At 54.6% G+C, this 22,447-nt stretch overlaps 7 protein-coding genes across 7 annotated transcripts; 4 read left to right on the plus strand and 3 right to left on the minus strand.

Annotated features, from left to right (window-relative positions):
• Window positions 1-184: 184 nt before the first annotated feature.
• On the plus strand, window positions 185-1,900 carry B0H18DRAFT_1130040 (FAD/NAD(P)-binding domain-containing protein; the record flags this gene model as incomplete). Its single annotated transcript, XM_048035446.1, has 4 exons — window positions 185-193; window positions 253-459; window positions 504-1,022; window positions 1,076-1,900. 4 exons carry the CDS (start codon window positions 185-187, stop codon window positions 1,898-1,900), a joined length of 1,560 nt encoding a protein of 519 aa, XP_047884580.1.
• Window positions 1,901-1,971: 71 nt separating this feature from the next.
• Window positions 1,972-3,716, minus strand: B0H18DRAFT_462045 (uncharacterized protein). Its single transcript, XM_048038188.1, has 2 exons — window positions 2,515-3,716; window positions 1,972-2,448 (listed from the first exon to the last, which is right to left on the minus strand). Exons 1-2 carry the CDS (start codon window positions 3,603-3,605, stop codon window positions 2,043-2,045), a joined length of 1,497 nt encoding a protein of 498 aa, XP_047884581.1. The 5' UTR covers window positions 3,606-3,716; the 3' UTR covers window positions 1,972-2,042.
• A 64-nt stretch (window positions 3,717-3,780) lies between these two features.
• Window positions 3,781-4,917, plus strand: B0H18DRAFT_1089832 (GCN5-related N-acetyltransferase; the record flags this gene model as incomplete). The annotated part of the gene is made up of 3 exons (XM_048032263.1): window positions 3,781-3,841; window positions 4,450-4,643; window positions 4,708-4,917. The coding sequence occupies 3 exons, from the start codon at window positions 3,781-3,783 to the stop codon at window positions 4,915-4,917; spliced, it is 465 nt and encodes a 154-aa protein (XP_047884582.1).
• A 1,375-nt stretch (window positions 4,918-6,292) lies between these two features.
• B0H18DRAFT_1130042 (monooxygenase) lies at window positions 6,293-8,513 on the plus strand (the record flags this gene model as incomplete). Its single annotated transcript, XM_048035447.1, has 10 exons — window positions 6,293-6,355; window positions 6,422-6,541; window positions 6,603-6,770; window positions 6,829-7,042; window positions 7,109-7,206; window positions 7,270-7,304; window positions 7,357-7,527; window positions 7,582-7,637; window positions 7,693-7,754; window positions 7,806-8,513. 10 exons carry the CDS (start codon window positions 6,293-6,295, stop codon window positions 8,511-8,513), a joined length of 1,695 nt encoding a protein of 564 aa, XP_047884583.1.
• Window positions 8,514-8,641: 128 nt separating this feature from the next.
• On the plus strand, window positions 8,642-8,946 carry B0H18DRAFT_1130043 (uncharacterized protein; the record flags this gene model as incomplete). Its single annotated transcript, XM_048035448.1, has 2 exons — window positions 8,642-8,725; window positions 8,785-8,946. 2 exons carry the CDS (start codon window positions 8,642-8,644, stop codon window positions 8,944-8,946), a joined length of 246 nt encoding a protein of 81 aa, XP_047884584.1.
• Window positions 8,947-9,073: 127 nt separating this feature from the next.
• Window positions 9,074-10,132, minus strand: B0H18DRAFT_1130044 (uncharacterized protein; the record flags this gene model as incomplete). The annotated part of the gene is made up of 2 exons (XM_048035449.1): window positions 9,074-9,662; window positions 9,732-10,132. The coding sequence occupies 2 exons, from the start codon at window positions 10,130-10,132 to the stop codon at window positions 9,074-9,076; spliced, it is 990 nt and encodes a 329-aa protein (XP_047884585.1).
• Window positions 10,133-10,655: 523 nt separating this feature from the next.
• On the minus strand, window positions 10,656-12,846 carry B0H18DRAFT_895464 (major facilitator superfamily domain-containing protein; the record flags this gene model as incomplete). Its single annotated transcript, XM_048041402.1, has 12 exons — window positions 10,656-10,772; window positions 10,835-10,964; window positions 11,105-11,158; window positions 11,229-11,331; window positions 11,379-11,492; window positions 11,552-11,653; window positions 11,705-12,045; window positions 12,108-12,197; window positions 12,260-12,366; window positions 12,413-12,546; window positions 12,604-12,670; window positions 12,727-12,846. The coding sequence occupies 12 exons, from the start codon at window positions 12,844-12,846 to the stop codon at window positions 10,656-10,658; spliced, it is 1,479 nt and encodes a 492-aa protein (XP_047884586.1).
• Window positions 12,847-22,447: the final 9,601 nt, after the last annotated feature.

Here is a 22,447-nt window from a genome sequence, read left to right on the forward strand (position 1 = left end):
GGATTTCGCCATACCACTTCTCGTCGGCGTGCTTCCGCTGGGAGAGCGCACACCCAAGGCGGCCGGCCGCGGCAACGTCCAGACTCCATACATACGGTTTGCGTTACGAAGATCCCGAGGGTCTGCTTCTATAATACATGTTTCAGGACGCCCGGAGCTGATGTGCGGCTGCCGCCTTGACCGCATGTTCACTGTGCCCGTCCTCGTCGCGCAGCTCGTCTCTTCCGCTCTCCACTTCACTCTGTCGCCTAGCAGGTCTCTCTTCAGCCGCAGGCGCCGCTGCAGCACTATGGGCACGACGGGTTTCTCGCCCCGCCGACGGAGGCGACGAAGTCTATTGCTATCGTAGGAGGCGGCAGCGGCGGGCTCGCCGCGCTCAAGACGATCCTGGACGTCGCGAATGACATTCACGAGAACTGGGAGGTCGTGCTCTTTGAACAACATAGAGGTCTGGGTGGGGTATGGCTCCTGACCCTCCAGGACTTGAGACTGAATTCCCGGAGCTTCCTGAGTCGCCAACCTACCCCCTGCTGCACACAAATACACCACATCCTACCATGACCTATCCCCATGTCCCATTTCCACCGGGTACCGAGTTGTACCCGGGGTGGGACGCGGTGCGCCAGTATCATGCAGATTTCGCGACCCAGTTCGACTTGTGGCCGCATATTAGCCTCAATCACACTGTCGTCTCTGCCCAGTGGCACGGGCATGACGACTTCGGTGACTGGCACGTCGAAGTGCACTCTCCTCCGGTAGACGGAGACACTGAAGATGTGGTGCTGAAGCGCACGTTTGACCACCTCGTCGTCGCTAACGGCCACAACCACTACCCGCACATCCCGGAGTGGAACGGGACCGACGACTGGCTCGCGTACCCACGCCCTGGCCTGCCCAAGCGACAGCTCTTGCACTCCATCTACTACCGGGACCCCGAGTATCACAGGGGCCAGACGGTGGTCATCGTCGGCACGGGGGCAAGCGGGCGGGACATCGCTCTCCAAGTGTGCACCCTGACAACTGTGAGTGACAGCCATCGTACGATTCGAAGCAGCGCGCTCACAAAACTCGATAGGCGTACCAGGTCGTTAAAGAGAACGCGACTACCACTCCCGGAGCCGACGTGATCGAGAAGCCGGAGATCGCGTACTTCACGCCGGACGCCATCGTCTTCGTGGACGGCTCGGTCGTCGAGGGCGTCGACACCGTCTTCCTCGCGACCGGGTACGAGTTCCGCGTGCCCTTCCTCAGCGCGCCGCACGCATCCACGCTAGTCACCGACCGCGACTCGCAAGAAACCTCGTCCACCGCGCAACAGCTCACGACGAACCTGCGGTACATCTACCCGCTCTACCAGCACGTCTTCAGCCTCGCGCCCGCCGTGCCGCCCACCGCGCTCGCGTTCCTCGGGCTGCCCGTGCTCATCGCGAACTGCCCCTCGGACTACGCGCAGGGCATGTACATCGCGCACGCGCTCGCGAACGCGTCGCTCCTCCCGCCGCGCGAGCAGATGCTCCAGGAGCTCCTCGACAGGGAGGAGGCGCTCCGCGAGAAGGGCTTCGACCCCTACTTCGTCGGGCACCGCCTGCAGAACGACAACGAGGCGCAGACGTACCAGGACAACCTCGTCGCGTACCTCAAGAAGCACGGCGCGGTCCCGGACGACGGCAAGCCGTACGTCGAGCCGTGGAGGCGGATGGGCCGTGAGCAGAACTTCTTGATCAACCGGGGCTGGAAGCGGATACAGGAGCAGGGCGAGGAGGCTCGGTGGCTGCGGGGTGTGCGTACGGAGAGTCAGTGGGCTGCTCTGCTGGACAAGATCGCCGAGTGGCAGAGCAGGTGGGAGAAGGAGCACGGTATTACGGAGAAGGTAGTTACATTGCAGGATTACGAGTGGTAGACGGTATGCGTCATTAGGGTCCTGTATGCAGTATCTAGTGAGTGGTTGCGGTGCACGGTGATTCCAGCTTGATCCTCGAAGTGTACTAATGGTAAGATGGTAGGGTTTGCTTCTCTGGTCGGGTATGGAGAGCGGGTATCTCTTAAATGTCGATTCTTGAAGCTCGAGGGCGTGAACCGTGTCCCATCGCGAGTGACGAGGGGTGGCATTCAGTCCCGCGGAGTAGCCAAGAGCGTACGCTCGAGGGCGTCCACGGCGTATTCCGGCACCATCTCAACGACGGGCCTGCCCTGCTCCGGACGCGACACGACGCGGGCCCATTTGTATCGGAAGACGTCCCACTGCGGTTGTCTCCCATGCTGCTGTTTGTCGATGTTACGCAGGGCCTGGACGAGCGGCTGTATGCCGATGTAGTGAAGGGTCGGGACGTACCGTGCGGCGGCGGCAGCATGCCGCAGCAACGACGCGTCGTCGACCGGTATGGTGAACGCCAGATCGAATGAGATGGCACGGAGTTGAAGTGGTGTAACGCAGGGGCAGAACATGTCCTGATATCGGTGGCACTGGTCAGTGCCCGATGCAGTAGGACCTGGTGGGCACGCACTATGACACACCGCATATGGTCGGGGCACGACACGCGCGCAGCGGGCACGCACTGCAGTTGCAAAACTCGGAGTGAGGGCACAGAGGCGGCGGCTACCCACTCAACCAGTTTTACCTGGGCATGGCAGCTGAGGACTACGGGCGAAGACTGTCGTAAGAACTCTTGGGTATCGTCAGCGTACTGATGGTCAGGCAAGGAATGCGTAGTTGTGCTTGGCAGTGCGGAGTAGTGGAGATGGCGGATGGGTCGGCGGACGGGGAGAGGTGAAGAGATGGAGACGAAGTCGAGATTGCGCCAATGCTCCGCAGCCTCGGGGACGGATGGAGAAGGGCCGCAGCCGTAGCTGGGATCAAACACCTTGAGGCGGCGCACATTGGGAAAGGCGCGAGCGAAGTGGGCCCAATTGTCCATGAAGAACGGCTCGCGGTTCTCCAGGTCTAGGTTCGCCACAGCAGGCCAGACCGTATTCGGTGCGAGTGCCAGAATGACTTCCGGATGGCGGTGCAGTCTGAGCGTCGTCAACGACGTGGCAAAGTTTCCCAAGAACCGATCGTCGCCTCTGTTGAGACCAGCATCCCATTGAAGGATATAACATTCGACTTTTCGGGGCCGGCTCTTCATGCGCGAGAACACCCCGATAGTAGCATCGCAGGTCATCGGAAAGTGTATGTCATCGAGACGCGCGAGCTCTGCAACTGCATCTCCTAGTTCGGGGACCTCGGAGAAGACCCCATCTGCGTCGAAGATGGAGAGCTGCCGCAGGTGAGTGCTGAGTCGGATGACCAGGGCTAGCTGCGATGCAGCAGAATAGTCCGTGATGCGTTTGTCCTCATGGAACTCCGAGCCGCTTGGTCTGAATTTGAAAGCGTCTTTTGTAAGATTCAGAGATGTGAGGAGGGGCATGCGATGTGGAACGTCCGCGAGCATAAAGGCGCAGAATGCAGCCAGCTGCTCTTCATCGCCGCCCTGGACAACTGGGAGTTCCCACTGGTCTATCACCACGTCCGACAGCACATATGGTAAGAAGAGTGTTTGTGCTGCACGACACGTCACTGATAGATGCAGCACGTCGAATCGCGAATCGAAGTGCGACAAAACCATGCCTAGGATGTCATCGTTGAGCGACAGTAGGCTGCGTCGGCGAACTTGGTACTGGGAGCTATCTGAAGCACAATGATTATTGCAATTCGGCCCACTTGAGAATAGACTCACTCTATGTCATGCCCCCGCCCAGAAGTGACCATCAGCAGCAGATTAGTGTCCGAGAAGTCGTGACATGTCCAAGGGACATACGAAAATCTCGGGAGCGATGGTCTTGAAGCCGTCGACAGACCGGCGTAGCCAAATTGAAGCCCTCGTCGACATTCCTGGATGCGCACAGTTTAACTTGTAAACTTGTAAGGAGGGTCAGCAGTGGGGTTTAGCCAAGTCTACCGTTGCGAGGCTGGACCATTCGCGCAACGCCGTGCTCGCGCCACATCAAGTCGTGTCGCGCACCTTGTGCGACTTCATGTAGCTCGCTCAATACTCACTCTAAGTACCTTGTAACATCGCCTCTGGGCTCTACGCGTCAGGCAGAACAAAATGGAAGCGCTAGTAGTAGGAAGGCAGGAAAATGTGCGAAGCTTGCCGGCGGGAGGGGTTAAGCGCGGGCCGCAGCTCTTCCTGAACGCCGTGGCATGATGTCATTGATGAGAAAGGCTGTATCAACCTTGCAGTTTACGGTAAGTAGTCCAGTCATTTGCGACTGTATACCCTCCTTTTGCTAACACATTGCATCCTTCTGCTCTCCAACTATTTGTTCTAGAACCATACATTCTTTACTGCAAAATACAGTGACGATGATGTTGGCTACCGACGAAAGAGGCATGTTCGTTTCCATTGTGCTCTCGAACGCACACATTTTATCCACGTATATTTGCACGTTGACATTACTCACAAACAGATCATGTCAAAATCAAGCAAATATCGCCGGACGAGACGGTCCCGCTTCGCCACACAGTACTGTGGCCCAGCCATCCCGTGTCGCACGTCCTACTCCCTGAGGACAACCAGGGTTCTCACTATGGAGCTTCCCTCCCGCACGGCGACCATCCAATCGCCGTCATTTCTGTCTTCAAAGAACCGCTGCCTTGCGATGTGACACAGGAAGCCAAACTACTCGACCGCGGTCGCAGCACGCTTCCGCAAATTTGCCTGCGAGCCGTCTCATCAAGGACGCGACATTGGCACAATGTTACTGAAGCACGTCTTCGAGATAGCTGCTAGCGACCTTGGGTGCGATGTCATTTGGTGCGATGCGCGGCTTGCCACGGCGGAGTGGTACGAGCGGAGAGGGATGTCCCGCTTCGGAGAGATCTTCCACAAGGGAGACATACCTTACGTCCGTATGAAAGGATCTCTGAGCCACTAAAAGAACACTTGATGGTACGATGAATATTTGCACCGATGTCATTTGCTGGCTGACCTCTATAGCGCTCACAGTACTGTATGGCAAACTAGAGCGCGGACAACCAGTTGTTATACTGTTGGCCCCCTTCATGACAGCCTGGATAGTTCTTTAGACTGTCTCCCATTTATGCAGAGGTCCGTATTGCCTATGCTGTACGACAAGATTGCGTACTCAAGTTTTCTGAAAGGTTGCCGTGCGTCTGGGAACGCGCTATATACGACTATCAGACGCTGAAGGAATGGATGACATGAGCCTGCGCTGAAACCTCCGGAGAACAAGTTCCTGACGCCCCCATAAACACCATTCGAAAAAACGGGTACAACTAGTGGGTACAGGACCAATTTCATCGCGTCGTCTACATTGGCAGTCCGCTGAAGCCTCAGCTCGACCTGGCAACCTCGCTGGACTGAAGATGAGGTGATGCTGAGTAGAGCATACCGGTGATCCCTTCTCGTGTGCCAGGCAACGCTGCGAGCCAACATAGGAACGATCAGACGTCTGGACAACCGTTACCAGAGCTGTCGCGCAAAGAGCCCGATTACCTGCATATCGAACAAATGCAAAAGCCTACACTAGGTAGGAAGACTAAGACACGGCGAGCCATGAGGTGAAATGTTAATAGTGTTCAAACGCCGATGGCTAGACTTCTGGTCGGGATGCTGTTATCGGTGACAGCTGTGCGCTTGGAAGCTTCACCAAGACCAAAGAGAAACGCAGGCCAGGTGCGTTGGCACCCATGGCGGCGTGCAGGGTCTCGGGCAGGGATATGTCAGGATGCTGGGTATGTACGACTTTCTCTGTTCCGGGCTGCAACTGGTTACTGAGTGCCAATGGCCACAGAGTGCAAATTCAACGATCCACCGTCGTATCGTGTACGAGCTGATCCACCTTTGGCATGCCTTATTCTCATCGAAGGGAATTCTGCTTCGAATCCAGCCCATGAAGACTCACGAGTTTCAAACTGAACCCTTCGTCCGAGAGGCTATCGCCTGCGCAGAAACCTTCACATCGGCCTACCTGAACCTATCCGAGAGCAGCGACGCCATTCTACGCCCCGCAGTAAGAGCGTCGAGGCCATAAAGACTACTACTGGCCAGCCTTCCTCTCGCTCGTCGGCGATGGAAGGGAACCTTGATTACTGCGGTGTATCTGACAGTATCTTGTAGCATCGGATCGAGGGTCCAGGTGTATAGTGTACGTATAGCATGTCTGTTGCGGCTCAGGAGCGGCGACAAGCAAGATCGGCGAAGAGCACGGACTCAGACCCGGCGAGCATATAAGAAGTGGTGGGCCCGAGCCATGAACGAAACACTGGGAGAGTCAACACGAGACTGGCATGCACAAGCCTGAGTCCAAGGTCGCTACAACGGGTATGAACGTAGACGTCCCAATCCTTATTGTAAGCGATCTTGTACTACTGTCATGGTCATCCGTCCCTGGTATCACTGATCGCTGATGTTTGCAGGCTGGTGCGGGCCCTGCAGGCCTGGTACTTGCGCTCGCCCTCATACAGAACGGCGTGAAAGTTCGCATCATTGACAAGGAGCCTTTCTACCGCCCTGGCCAGCGCGGTATGAGCATACAAGTAAGCCGTGTTCATTGCGCGCCGGATTTTGCTGATACACTGCAATGTGCGCTCTTAACAGCCTCGTACTCTGGAAATCTTCAACTATCTCGGTGTTGTGGACGACATTCTTGCCAAGGCCATCGACCCGCCGAGGCAGCGCCGTGTGTACAAGCTGCCCGGTGGCGTGGAGCCCCTGAAGACGATCAATATAGTAGAATATGACGAACCGACTCCTTCGACGCCCATTGTGCGTTGTGTTTCTGATCGCGACATGTATAGATAGCTCACCCTCCGGCTGTTTACAGCCAAACGGTGTTCATCTGGGTCAGGAAAACAGCGAAGCGATCCTGCGAGCGCACCTCGCAAAGTACGACTGCTCTGTCGAACTGGGGACCGCATTGCGTGACTTCGAGCAGCACACAGACCACGTCGTCGCACACATCGTCAAGAAAGACGGTGAGATTGAGAAGACGGAAACCGTCACTTGTCACTTCCTCGTCGGAACTGATGGCGGCAGAGGTCAGTCACCGAACTCGTGTGCAGCCAGACGAGCACTGGCATCGATACTATATTGACGTCGTACAGGAGTTACTCGAAAGAAGCTCGGCCTCACTTTCCAGGGAGAAACCCGCGCTCGACATAACCTGGTGAGCGAAATCGAGATATTTGGTTTGGACCGTGACGTACGTCCCAGCTGTGGCCATTCATTCACCGTGACTGACGTTTCCTAACGTCGACACGTCCAGTATTGGCATCTGTGGGGCAATATGTCTACATTATTGTACGTTCCGCGATGACAACTCGTGAGGCCTCACGTGTATCGTCCTTTGCAGCTGCATGATACTCCCGACGGAGAATCCGAACTCGTTCTATGTTGTGCTCAGTGGCCAGATTGACCACGAGAGGCTCGCATCGGGCAGGGAAGAAATCTTGAAGACGATTCGCGCCGCCACAGACAGGCAGGACCTGCAGTTTGGACAGCTCCAGTGGATGGCAGACGCTCGGTGCGTACCCGCGAGACGGACGGCACACTGTTCACTGACGTTGCTTGACGAAAGCGCGAATATCCGTATGGCGAACAAGTTCCAGGAAGGTCGGGGGTTCATTGCCGGAGGTGCGTCCTCCGCTACAAATCTTCCCCGTCATGATTGACCTAACAATCCATCCAGACGCAGCTCATGTGCACAGTCCGACCGGAGGCCAGGGGTTGAATTCCAGCGTGCAAGACTCGGTGAGCTATACCTCATACTGTACAAGTTCCTCGTATTTCATGAGATGACAGTTCAACCTTGCCTGGAAACTCGCACTCGTCGAGAAGGGTTGGGCGTCCCCGGATCTCCTCAATACCTACACCGAAGAGCGCCTCCCGGTGATCGCCGCCATGTTGGAACAGAGCACTACGCTCCTGAATGCGCTCGAGACCTCCACGCCTGACGACACCGACGACGCAGCGTGGAAGCGCGACAGGCAGCTCAAACAGCTCGGCGTCAACTATCGCTGGAGCTCCATTGTCGTGGACGGGCGTGCCCCGGAGAAGCCCAAGGAGCCCGCCAACGTCTACGGCGGTGAGACGGGCGGTGACCTGCGCGCGGGCGATCGTGCTCCGGATGCCCCGGGATTGGTCTCCATGTCTGGAGACAAGCAGGAGTCACTATCCCTCTTCCGCATCTTCCGTCCAGTGTATCACACTGTGCTCCTCTTCACCTCCGACTCCAGTGCCATGCAGCCCGTCCTCGAGGAGCTGAGGCGCTACCCTGCTGGCAGCCTGAAGACCGTAATGGCTTATCCTCGAGACACGGCCCAAGCCTCCCCAGAAGCCAGCGCTGACATTACTGTTGTAGACAAGGAGGGTCACGCATTCAGCGCGTATGGCGTGTCTCCGGATCGCCCCACAATAGTCGCCATTCGACCTGACGGCGTGGTCGGTGCGATTGTGTTCGGAGTGGACGGGTTGAAGGCATACTTGGAGGCCGTGTTTTCGGCGATTTAGGACGGTTTGTAGACCCCATCTCACCAGTCCCGAGCGAGAACCAGAAGAATCGCTCCTCATATAGCCGCATTGTTACCATTGTGTGTTATGATCTGCGGGTCTGATAAGAAAGCACACAGTGTAATGTAATGAGGGTCAGTATCATTCGCACTCGCATCCCTCGGGCTGCCCATCCCCATCGCGATCTGTGCCTCGAACTACGCGCAGGGCATGTACGTCGCGCACACGCCCGCGAACGCGTCGCTCTTCTCGCGCGAGTAGATGCTCCAAGAGCTCGTCGACAGAGTTGCTCCGCGACAAGAGCCACGATCCCTACTTCGTCGGGCGCCGCCTAAAGAACGACAACGAGCAGACGTACCAGGATAACCTCGTGGCGTACATCAAGAAGCACGGCACGATCCCGGACGACGGCAAACCGTACGTCGTGCCGTGAAGGATGGGCCGCGAGCAACATTTCCTGATTCGACGGGGCTGTAAGCGGATACAGGCGCAAGGTGAGGAAAGGTAGTATTCAGCGCCATGTCTTATTCCAACGCACCTCCGCGGCCCTTGCTCCTCCCTCAGTACCCGTCACAGGTGGCCTCGAGAACACAGTGAAGATGGCACAAGCTCGCATCCCCCTCCCGGGCAGGGGCCCGCGTCCCGCCCTCGTACCGCCAGCCATTCAGGAAACAGAGGCCGATCAGTCTGGCGTCTTCGAGGCGCTGCCTGTTCTCGGCAGACGCGGGACCTCCCCAAATGACTAGGTACAGCTCCTTGTAGAACAGTTCTCGGAGCTCGTGGTGGTTGGCGTGGTACTCGTGGGAGAAGTCTGTCTTGGCGATCCCCAGGATGTTCTCGACGCCGCCGAGCGATATGCCAAACGAGCCGACTTGTGCGCCCGCCCAGTCGACAACGCCCGCCAAGGTGCCCGTCTGGGTGTCCGCGTGGATGTTGTTCTCTAGCAGGTCGATGTGGTTGGCCACAAGAGGCCAGTCGAGGGCTAAGAGGTACGGGAGGCGTTCGATGAGCCCGTTGAGCACCGGACAGAAGCGCTTCGGCAGTCCCGTCGAGAGCTGCTTCAGGTCGGACAAATACTCTGAGTACAGCCATTTGCGGTCTGGCACTGGCATCGCCATAGGTGTGTTATGCCATGCCGAGGCGAAGAAACTGGGTTGGCGTGTGTCAGTTGGAGTTCCTTCTCGATATGCATTCTGTCGGAGTGACAGACAGACTCACCGAGCGAAGTCAAGCAGTGTTTGGCGTAAGAGGTAGCAATTGTTAGCGTATAGACTGTCCCGGGCCAGGTACATGGAGACGCCTCCCACGTTTCGCATCATGTAGACGTGGAGGTTCCCCAGTTTGCCCGAGTCTGTGTGCCAGGGCACGAAGCCCGCGTAGGCCCTCTCGACATGACGGAGGAACTCCAGGTCGAGGGGGGCATTCTCGGCCCGGAACTGTACGACGAATTCTGCTCCGACGACAGTGTAGCTGCTGCCGCCCTGGACAGGCGTGGCCATGGGCTGCTCGCCCGTCGCCTTTGCAGCGTACCGGTCGCATTGGTCTTGCGTGGGACGATTGCTTGCTGAAAAGAAATTCTTCACCTGATACTTCGTAAGGGCCGCAATCGTACTCTCCATGGCTGCTTTGCGAGGTGCCAAGTGATGACGGCCAGTCAATGTTTGTTCGTGTGGTCTGCGAAGGGGTTGCGTGTTCGGTTTGTGCCTGTGCTGTGCTTGTGCCTGTTCCGAGGAAGAGAGAGATTCAGAAGCAGGAGGAGAGAATCCGTCACCCAACTACTTTGTGGTACGCACTCGGAGGCAACACGGTAGTGACCGTCGGTAGACGCGAGTGGCGCGTGATCGATGATCTCAGAAACGCGACTCTTGCCAGTGCATATTTGCAGTACATTACATAGCGGTCTCATGTCCCATCTCCCGCAGCGCACTATATATCTGGCATTCCGAACGAGAAAGGATGGGGCTTCTATCATGGAAGACGGCAGAACATATCTACAAGGCTTCGTTTGCAGTCCAGTTGAGTCCCGTCGGTACGTTTACTGTGCAGGGAGCACCCAGAATTACCTACTTACGAGGGAGGAAAGGCTGTCGGTGGTCTACACATCTACGCATGGTCGTTGCGCCCAGTTTTGCGAGCCTCTTTTTATATCGCCCTCTCCCGCCATCGCCCTCCTTTCCACCATACGAGGAGGATCAGCAACTCGCAGAGGAAGGTCAGGCCGCCCCACAGTGAGTACAGCCCGCCGTCACCTATGGAGTCCTACGCATGAAAAATCAGCATCGTGCAAATCGCCTCGGCCTCGAGTTGGCTTGCACGAGGACCGAGATACGCACCTGCAGTGGAACGGCAACCTCGGTAGCAACGAAGGCTAACGTCCCACGGAAGAGACTGTTGCAGGCTACAGCGGCCGAAGAGCGGCCGACATTGGAATCTACAACGTAGGCCAGCATACTCGTGTAGATGGATCTAAAGGCCAAAGGATAACTGAGTCACTCCGCGTTCCAAGGATCAAGAGTGCGAAATACATTTGGAAGAAGCCTGCGAGAAACAGCATCACACAGACGGCTGATATATGGACATGTTTTTCGCACACCCAGCCATATGCTATGACGGAAGGTGGGAAGAACAGCATAGGCACCATGGTACTCCGGAGACGCATCTACAGAAGAGGCAATGAAATAAGCATGGACCGCCCATCGGGTGTGGACACTGTACAGAGCGCGTGCCTCCGGTTGACTCTTCCCTTCGTGTTTGGCCCTTAGCTTGGTGAAGACATGGTCCGAATACCGACCCCCGAGCACGCTACCAAACAGGCAGCCTTAGGCAGCTTAGCCATGACCCCGAGATCGCGTTAATGGAACGTACCCATTCCATATGCCAACAGGACGAATCCAATATCGAGTGCATCATAGTGATACTGACTGGCCAAGGTCCGCGATGCGGTATATGTGATGGTGATGTTGAAGGCAAAGATGAAGGCTGCAGTGTCAATGGACATTTCAACGGGGGTCGAGGACATGTCTAGACAGATAGCTCACCTGAGGCAATGAAGAGGACGACATTGTTCCGCCGTTGAAAAATACGGATCATCGGGCCAATCGGGTTGACATCTTTCAAGGAGAGTCGGGCCTCTTTGACAGCTGCTGGTATTTCGGAGGCAGGCAATGTGCTCTGTCCCTCAACGTCTCGACCAACACCATCCTCGCCGAGTTTTGCATCAGCCTCCGTTTCATTGGAGCTATTATTATCAGTTGGTACAACCGTGATGCGCGCATCGCTTGTGTCCTTCTCGGAGACAACTTGCTTCCCAGCATCCCTCGTCGTCTTCTTTGCTTCTTGCTCGAGAACGCGCTTGAGCACGTTCTGGTACGCAAGACTGCGTTCTTTCCGAAAAGTATCCCGGAAGAAGGCAAAGGAGAGAACACACAAGCCGGTGAAAATGGCGAGGAACCAAAACGTTGCGCGCCAGTTGAACGCCTGGGTCAGCACACCCCCTAGGATCGGACCGAGGGAGGGCCCGAGCAAAGGGGCGCTGCAGCACATTATGTCCAGTGACGACGGTATACGGCCCACGAAGAGCCAATCGGTACACACCACAAGTATATTCCCATCATCGTGCCGCGCTCAGCAGGCTCGTAAAGATCGGCTAACGTCGCGGCTCCGATGTTCAAAACGGCACTGGATCTGCATGAATGGCAAGGTTGCATTAGACTGACGCGTGTTGCTACATAGATCGATGTGCTTACCCGGCAGCCTGGAGACAACGCATGCCGATGAGTACATCGATTGTCTTTGACGTGGCTGCTACGATGCATCCCACCATGCATAGGGTGATAGACGCTAGGTATACAACCTAGACAGGTATGAGACACTTGCTTACGGCGAACAGTCAGACCTACCTTTCGCCCATGAATCTCACTGATTGAGCTCCATAGTATGGGGAATCCTCCCTGAATAATCACGAACAGGGAAAGGGTCAAACTAAATTGGGTGGCGGTCGCGTGCAGGTCAGACTCTATCTGTACGATTGCGGCTGGCGAAAAAACAGACGAGTTAACCACCGGTTACAGAAGCCTTGTCAAACACATACGATTGTATATGCTCGCGCCCAATCCATTGATCATGCATGCCGCCGATATCATAGCAACCAAGATGTACTGCCCGGACGAAGGTAAAAGCGCTTGTTACATGCGATGAAGTGGATTACACTCACTTTACGGCTCTTTGACCACTTCCGTGGGTCATCCTTCACCTCCGCATGTTCTATATCTAGCTTTACCTGCACAACCCTTTCCTTCGCCACAGGCTCGAGCGTCCGAGTCTGGTCGTCCATGCCGGAAGCTGCCAGTGCGTCTCGTAATGACCGTCGTGGAAGTCGTGGCGGTCGTGAGTCAACTTGAGAACTGGGGCCCCCACACAAACCCCACACAAACAAGGATGCGCCACGCAAGACCAACCCTGTGATCAATGCGATATTCGCAATCTTCCTTGTGGTCGTTCTAACTTCTTCCTTACGACTCATGTCACGTTAGCGCTCGGCAGCAGCCGATATTTATGCCAGAGCGTTGGGCGACGCGCGCGATTGATTCGAGGCCGGAGCCTGAGGCCTGCGGGAGCCCAAGACAGTCGCTTGTCTATCGGGGTGCATCCTGGTTGGTTCGAGCGGCGATTCAGAAGGAAAGACAATTATCACGACATTGTGCATGACACCTTGAAACCAGACCATCGCGTCGACTAGCCGATTAAGCCCGACAATGGACGGGGTTGGATTCAGACTCTGTAAGTACCTTCGACGATTGCCTTCCAAAGAATGGCAGCGAGGCAAAATACGTGGATGTGTACGCACCATCCGGCCGGCACTGCTATGGACGATTTCTGTCGTCAAGAATGCCAAGTCTAAGTCGTTCCACAATGGAGAATACAACCCACCATGCGCAAGGACACCCTGCGATACACCACAGCGGGTGGAGGCAAGGTGAGTCATTCAGCCAGAGAAACCTCGTACACAGCCGTTCTTTGCTACCGCAGGAAATATCACGCTCGAGCGAGTAGTGCTGCTGAAGAGAGACGTGTCAGTTACAAGTCAGGTATCACTGCGTGTGCACAGTTCAGATGGGATGCAAGCGGGGACTTACAAGCATGGTGAAGCTGATTAGGAACGTCGTAACACACAAAGGGCCGTTTCTCCTTACAGCCGACCATCGGCGCAGACTCGCAGGCTACGAGGGAAGTTCTGCCGTCACGGTACGGCGTGCTTTGGTGGCATCATCCTCCCATCTCATGGCACTAGTACTGGAGCATTCTGTAACGCCGCCTCGTCTGGCAAGCCGCGCTCACGACGGAACACGCCGCAGTTACGTTGCAGAGACCAGGCTATGAATGTGAATCGGGACATGAAAGTTATGGCCGCAGTGAGTCCCAGCAAGACGCGCAGATGGATGTTAGATGGATGTGACGGCTGCAGCTCACTTGGTGTTCCCCAAAGTTCCTCGGGCCGTCCCAGTCATTCTCGTAATACGTACTTACTGCCGATGGATACTGAAGTACTGAATACTGGAATGGATAGTGATGGCCCGGGGAGTGTGATGGGCATGTACTATTTCTAAGGCGGGCCGATTGTTAGTGGGTGGGCACAGATTCCGCCGCTTTTGTTAGTCAAAAGGCACGCGGTGTGCGTAGCCAAGCTCACCTGTGCTGAACAATGCAAATACAACAAATGGACAGAGGTGGGCAGACATGCAGAGTCCAGACAGTGGGTTGCTTGATGCAGCGCCGCACGTTCAACCAGTTTGCCATGTTTGGAAAGCACGACACTGGACGAAAATTGCGATATTTTCATGTGAAAGATTGTAAACAAGAGGCCAAACAATTTTTGTGTATTTCATCTGAGAATGATCTTCAAAATGATTGAAAATATCTTTGCTCTCCTTCTTAGTAAAAGATTGGAAAAGGATTGATGAGAGCTTTGAAATCATTTGATTGCTGTCATACATGTGTCTTTCTGCCTCATGTTGAAGTGAAAGAGGTTTAGAAGAGCTTGTTAGGCCAGTGGAAGTGAAGGACAGTAGAGTGGAGTGAACAGACCTATCCCAGAGGGAAGACTCTGATGCTAGGCAGGCAGAAGAGAGGAGAGATCGTTATCCATTAGGGGAGAATTACCCCAGTATATATACATGTCTGGGACTGATCACATGCTACATCAGTAAGCAGATCAGTAATCACTAAGTCCGAGTTTTAGGGAAATGAGTAAGCCTTAACTCCAGAGATAGGGATATGCATAAGCGTCCATGTGATCAAGGAATGTACTGGAAGGTCATGGAACATGCCGGAAGGGAGTGGAATGATCCAGAATAAGTCTGGAACAGTGTAGATCGGTCTGGAGCGAGTCACAAGATGAGTCCAGACAGAGTCCATCAAAAGAATGTATGTAATACTACATCGCAGAACACAAGTCCATATATGTACATAACTGATAAGATAAGATAACACTGGAAAGTCGGAAGTTCAACACCTCAATGATTCAATAAGTATATGAGACATACTAGCAATCAATTTGACTCTAATGATTACAGAAAGATACAAAACCAGAACTTGAAGTCCTGATTGTCAATCCTTGCTTGAACTTTCTGTTGAGAATGATAGTGATTTGGTTTTGAATCTTATGGCCTTGAAGTATTGAAGAAAGATAGTAAACAATGATCATAGAACAGGATTTCAAATCTTATTAACAGATTTTGTGGCCAATGATAAGAAGGATATTTGTTACAAGTCGCCATACTACGTACATTTTCATTTTCTTTTACTTGTTATCTCTAACCACCTCACGTGCATGAGGACCGGTTATGTACCATACCGCACCCGGACTATCATGTGATAGCTGAACCCTGCTGACTCTTTTCTTCGTCATGATTACCGATTCCTTCGTCAGCGATGACATATCTTGACTCATGCTTACTGTACGCCTTGACTCAGACTCATTCGTTTGTATATATACCTGTACAGTAGAGGTCGGACTCTTCAGTTCGACCTGGTTAGCAATCGACGCTAGCTTTCTCATACCGCTACCGCTTCGGAACTCGACTAGGACGAAGGGACTTGCGTCCTTCCTAGGTCTAAGATACAGAACTCTTCCTTGAAGTTAGTAACCTTGCAAGCTTGTGGCTTGTAGTGTTCCACTCGCCTAGCTTCGCGTAACATAAGGTCGAACTCTTCTTCCATCTCCACCTTCTCAGGTGTAGAGAACCCAACCTCCCGAACGGGCTCGAATCCTCGAGTCCGCCGAAACCACCATCACGCGCCATCCGATCCTCGACCCTGGCCGACTCAACCTACCAGGCCTAGGCGCAGAAGAAACCCTTTTCTGGGACGACGAACTCCTCCGATTTGATATCACCGCGAAAGGACGTACCGAACCCGTCCACGCCGAATTCTCGAACAAACACCAGACATACGTTTGGACGAACTTCCGTTCCAACGTCGACGACGAAAAGAGAACTACCCAGTTCTTTTTGAAACAACCACGATTCGCGAAAGCGAAAGCCCATATCGCTGGGTTGAAACGATCCCTCTCCCGAACCCCGTCCCTCGAACTTGAACCATCGACTTCTACCCGTACGCTTGAGAAACGTCCGGAACGAACTCCCGCACCGATCGAACCCATATCGTTGACTCCTGTCGACGAAGAAACCAGAACCGAACCCGACACCTTTCCCTATCGTTTCCCATCACCCGAACCACCGATGTCCGTTTCCTCTGCAGAATTCCAGGCTCTGAAGCAGGAGTTACTGGAGCTGAAGGCTCGAAGTGTAGAACGAGGAGATAAGCTTGAGGTCACTAGTCCGGAAGCCTTCAAAGGCGATCCTCTGGACTTAACTCGCTTCCTCAACGACCTCGAGAACTACTTCGCGGCCACGAAGAACACAAACACTGACGACCAACGAAAGATCGCTTACGCGGTCTCCAAACTCGACGGAAAGGCCAAAGGATGGCGTACTCTGTTCTACGAGGAACAGAATGAGAAGCGCGCAAGCAACCAGGTCATGTACCCGACCTGGAGGACTTTGTCACCGCTCTCACATCGTCATTCCCCATTTACGAGCACCTCGACAAGGCCATCACCGATTTCGACAATCTCACTCAAGGAAAGATGTCGACACACGAGTTTGTGCATAAATTCAAAACGGCTGCGGCACGAGCCAAATTCCGGGACGCTACCGGAACAGGAGCTACCAGGGTTGCCAACGACTACAACCTGCTCTCCAACCGTTTCCGCCGCGCGGTTCGACCCGAGCTTCTTCGAAAGATGCTTGGAACAGACAGGACGATGGAGAAGATGTCGGACTGGTATGACGTCGCCCAGAAACACGCCTCCTATGGCGAGTACGTCGATCGACCCCATGGCGGACAAGCACCCAGGACTAGTGGTCGACTCGACGAGCCTATGGACATCGACGCTACCACGTCCAACCGCATGTCCCAGGCGGACCGAGACCGACACATGAAGGAAGGCCTCTGCTTCGTGTGTCACCAGAAGGGTCACCGCTCCATTGACCATCGCAATGGCAAGGTACCACAGCCGGCTGCTTATCGTCCCGCACAATACACCGCACCTCCCCCGGCCCGCGATCAAAGACGATCCGCGAGCTCTTCGCAGAACTGAAGGCCGAGGAGAAGCAATCCATCTTCGAGCAGCTTGGAGCGGATTTTTAGGAGGGTTCCACGACTCAGCGCAGTGCGAACCCACGAACTTTACCGTCTCACATGTACAATACGGCATAGAAGAATCAGAATCTTTGCACCTACCCGTATTCGTGAGAGGAAAAGACGCCGACACCGAAGTGAATGCTCTTGTGGACAGTGGAGCCATGGCAGTATTCATACACCCCGCCTAGTCATCCGACTACGACTAGGAACCAAACGACTACGACGACCAATCCCCGTTTTCAACGTAGACGGGACCCCTAACCAAGTCAAAACCATCGAAGAGAAAGTCTTCCTACGCTACCGATGGAACGACACCATGCGCGTAACCACCGCATATGTCGCCAGCATCGGCAAGCAGGACTTAATCCTTGGTTACAACTGGTTGAAGAGGGAGAACCCACGTATCGACTGGAAGAAAAGCATCTTCCGATTCCCCGACCCACCGACGCAAGCCCAGCTCCAACAAGCTGAACCCGCTATCCGTACCACTAAACCAGAACCCCTGCACGCCACGATAGAAGAAATTCCCGATCCAGACTTCGCACACGAAACCATTCCTGACGCCACTCCCGAGACTATAGAAGAGGACTTCGACCCAGAAGTTGAACTTCGAGCCATGATGACGGACGTAGCGCATGACGAAGTGCTGATGTCCTACGTCAAAGGAGAACCCATGGTATACATGACGACATCACAGGAAGTTCCCCTCACCCAGGAACACGTCCCGGACACGAGCACATCCTCCCCGCACTCCGTCAATCGCTTCATCCGTACCACGACTGGAAGGATCATCCCATCCGCGTTTTCTATTGGTCACGTAACTACCGCTACCGAGTTAGCCGCCGCCAGTCACAAGGACGATAAACCGAAGGACCTGAAGGAAATGGTACCCGAATACCTTCACGAGTTCCTGTCGGTCTTTGACAAAGGCACGGCAGCTCGACTCCCTGAGCATACGGAATATGACCACGAGATCAACCTGAAACCGGATTTCACGGAGCTTAAAACACAGATCTACCCTCTGAATCCAGCGCAGCGGGTAGAACTTGATAAGTTCATCAAGGAAAACGAATCCAAAGGGTATATCAGACCGTCTAAATCTCCGATGGCAAGCCCGTTCTTCTTCGTCGCAAAGAAGGATGGCACTTGGAGACCCTGTCAGGACTACCGGAAGCTGAACGAAAACACGGTCAAGGATCGCTATCCTCTCCCCCTCATCTCAGATCTCATGGACAAATTCAAGCACGCAAAGATCTTTACCAAGATGGATCTTCGCGCTGGCTACAACAACGTCCGTGTAAAAGAGGGAGACGAATGGAAAGCTGCGTTCGCAGTACCCGGTACAGATGGCGGTCCTCCTCGACTCTTTGAACCTACGGTCATGTTCTTTGGCCTATGCAACTCGCCGTCCACCTTCCAGCGAATGATGAATGTCATCTTCGCCGACATGCTTGAAGAAGGTTGGATGGTGATTTATATGGACGACATCCTCATCTACTCGGCCAACCTCGACGATCACCATGAACGAACACGACGAGTCATTGCACGCCTGAAGGAACACGACCTCTATCTCAAACCCGAGAAATGTTTCTTCGAGTAGAAGAAGTGGAATTCTTAGGCATGATCATCCGACCCGGACACATAGGCATGGACCCGATCAAAGTTAACGGCATCACGCACTGGCCTGTCCCGACATGTGTCAAACATGTACGATCCTTCGTCGGATTTGCCAACTTTTACAGGAAGTTTATCCACCACTTCTCTGACCGAGTGCGCCCGCTCGTCGATCTCACTAAGAAGAACGTCACCTGGCACTGGAACGCGGAACAACAGACAGCATTCGAGGACCTGAAAGATGAGTTTACCAAAGCTCCGGTCCTCATCATGCCAGACGAAGCCAAACCGTTCATTCTCGAATGCGATTCCTCGAAGTTTGCAGTCGGCGGTGCACTATTGCAAAAGGACGCCAATGATGAACTGCACCCGTGCAGTTTCTTTTCGCAATCCTTGAACCCCGCCGAACGGAACTATGAAATCTATGACCGCGAACTGCTAGCGATCATACGCGGTCTTGACGCATGGCAGCAGTACTTGCTCGGTTCCCCACACACGTTGGCCATTCGATCCGATCATCGCAACCTCACGTACTGGAAGAAAGCCCAAAAGCTTAATCGACGACAGGCACGATGGCTCCTTCAACTTTCCGAATACGACTACGAACTGCAACACGTCCCAGGATCTCAGATGACTGTTGCAGATGCTCTTTCACGACGACACGATCACGACGACGGATCTGAAGACAATGATGAACTGGTCATGCTACCATCCTCCGTCTTCGCTCGAGCCGTCAATATCACACTGAAGGACCAGATCACCGCCGCCCACGACGTAGACCCCATGATTCGGGAGGCACTTGATGCGCTCCTCGGAAAGGGACCACCGCCGCGCGCACGTCACTCGAAGACTGGGCAACTGATGGACAACTTGTCTGGTACCGGGCAAAGTATATGTTCCTCCGGATGAAATCTACGAAGACGCATCATTCGTTGCACCACGATCTTCCTGCAGCAGGACACCCGGTATCGACGGCACCAAAGTTCTCGTACAACGAGGCTACTGGTGGCCTGGAATGACACACTCGATCTCGGAATACGTCAAAGGATGCGCACCCTGCCAGCAGATGAAACCGAACACGCATCCCACGAAGGTCCCGCTCTACCCATCCCCGCTTCGCTTCCCACCCGCCCTATGTCGACGATTACATGGACTACATCACACACCTTCCGCCACTCCGGAGGGATACGACTCTTGCTTAGTCGTTGTGGACCACGACTCTACGAAGGGGGTAATTTATACGCCTTGCACCGAATCTGAAGACGCCGCAGACACTGCTCGCATGCTACACGACACGGTTTACCGACGATTTGGACTCCCAGATCACATGATCTCTGACGAGGACCCCAGTTCGCGTCTAGAGTCATGCGAGAACTGTGCAAAATCCTTCAGATTGACCAACGAATCTCTACGGCGTACCACCCTCAGACGGACGGACAAACGGAACGAGCAAATCAAGAGCTCGAGTCTACCTTCGTATCCTCTGCGCGAACAATCCTGAAACCTGGGCATCAATGCTTCCCGACGCCGAGTTGCACATAACTCTAGGAAGCATTCTACGATCAAGATGTCCCCGTTCTACGCAATGATGGGATACGAACCTCGTCCATCCCAGCCGTTCACGAACCCACGAACATTCCCTCAGTTGAAGAACGACTCAACAACCTGCAACAAGTCGGAAAGAAGCCGAAGCCACGATGGAACTCGCACAACGCATGTAGAAGACCGTATCCGCAAGGGATCACCGACGTTTCAGAAAGGACAGAAGGTCTGGCTAGACTCGAAGAACCTTCATCTCCTTATCCATCCCAGAAACTATCGCCTAAACGGGAAGGACCACCTGCAATCACGGAAGTCATGGGACGCGGAGTCTACAGACTAGCGCTACCAAAGCAATGGCGAATCCATCCCGTCTTCCACGCCAGTCTTCTTTCCCCATATAGAACGATGGACACTCACGGTCCCAATCACACGATGCCACCACCTGACCTTATCGACGGAGAAGAAGAATACGAAGTGGAGCAGATTATCAATCACCGTGGAAGCTCCAGCCGGAGGCAGTACTATGTGTCATGGCGCGGTTATCCTTCGTCAGCCAACGAATGGATACTGGAACGGAACCTAACCGGAACATCAGATGATCTCCTCTTGGAGTATAAGACAAAGCATCGCATTGGAGTCGTCCGCATCGACTTCAACCACGAAGACAATAACCCATTTCCAGTCCTCTGAACCTTCATCGTCTCTTCGTTCCACTCGACATGTCTCGCTTTGCCATCGCCCGCACTCCATCTCCCATCCTCCCCACTCCCCTCCTCGCCGAAACTTGTCGACTCTTCTCTGAACGGCCTGAGTTGCAGGAAGCCCCCGATACCCGCGTAAACTGGAGGATGGTTCAGCACCTGTTCCTGGACCCCGACACGCAGCTCATCGACCTCGCCTACCCTCCTGTCGAGATTCCCCTCACAAACGCGGAACAACACGACACCCTCGACGCACTAGTCTGCGTGTACGACACAATAACCGAGGTCACGATGAGGAGACATTTACGACAGGACATCGTAGCCGAATTCTTAGCATACGAACGAGACGCTGTCGGTGCGCTCACCGCGGCTCTCGAGACATTGGAGCACACCCGATTCCCGGAGCTCCTCGCACACAACGATCCTGACGTGCACGACCCCACGAACCTTGTGTACCCCGGAAGGGACGTGACCCGTGACAACCTCGTCCCCAAAGCAGCACGAGCCCTCATCGACAATAGAACCGTGTGCTTCCTGGGGTGCAACAACGAGCAGCGACATCGAGTCCTTGATTGTTTCCTGTATACATGTCCCAAGTGCCGACGTACGGCCCCGGGCCATACGAACCGTGGCTGTCCCCAGGTGGGACCAGCGACGACGCATGGTCGACGTCTCTCCGAGATCCTTGCCGCCGATATACTTTCCGAGTCGCACCTCGTCAGGCTTACCAATGCTGCTCAACGAGGAGCACGACAACTCGCCGAAGAAACCGACGAGAATAACCTCGCCGAACCATACTCCCTCCGTCAGCGTACCTCTCGTCGTCGCCGACATCTTCCCCCATCACCCTACCCGACAGCTCGATATTATGCCGTCGCTCGAGGCCGACTTCCGGGAATCTACCGGATAGGCACGCACGCAATACTGAGCCGTCTGTACCGTTCCGGAACACGAGGAATGGTATTCGATACTTGGGCAGAGGCCGAGGCTTATATGCATGAATGGCATATAGGTCCGTTCTACGATGAAGACTACGACAAGACGAACTCCGACGGAGGATATCGCGGAATCCTGCCCTCCGACCTCGTCGCACGTCCTATACGTATCCCTACGCCACCTGTACACCTGCGTCGACCCCAAGGAATCCCTCCACCCCGACCCCTATCACGCATTACGTCGCCACCTACATCACAGTCGGAGGAAGACTTCCATATAGAACCCACGCGTGCAGAACTGGCGGATGCACCGCCTAGGTACTCCCAACCCCCAGTGTACTCCGAAGAGGAACCCCTCGCAGCACCGACACCTCGACCCTCTTCATCGTCGTCCATGAATACTGACGGCTTCTTCGCGCTCGAGGCCCAGCTTCTCGCT

Source organism: Fomitopsis serialis, assembly GCF_022376445.1.
Source record: "Fomitopsis serialis strain Sig1Antser10 chromosome Unknown B0H18scaffold_455, whole genome shotgun sequence".
NCBI classification, from domain to species: Eukaryota; Fungi; Basidiomycota; class Agaricomycetes; order Polyporales; family Fomitopsidaceae; genus Fomitopsis; species Fomitopsis serialis.

What these genes read in the sequence shown, in the direction of transcription:
- B0H18DRAFT_462045 (XM_048038188.1), bottom strand. Translation starts at nt 3,605, where the DNA reads ATGGTTTTGTCGCACTTCGATTCGCGATTCGACGTGCTGCATCTATCA. An exon ending in TCGTGCCCCGACCATATGCG is followed by an intron (nt 2,449 to 2,514) that starts GTGTGTCATAGT and finishes CACCGATATCAG; the next exon opens with GACATGTTCTGCCCCTGCGT.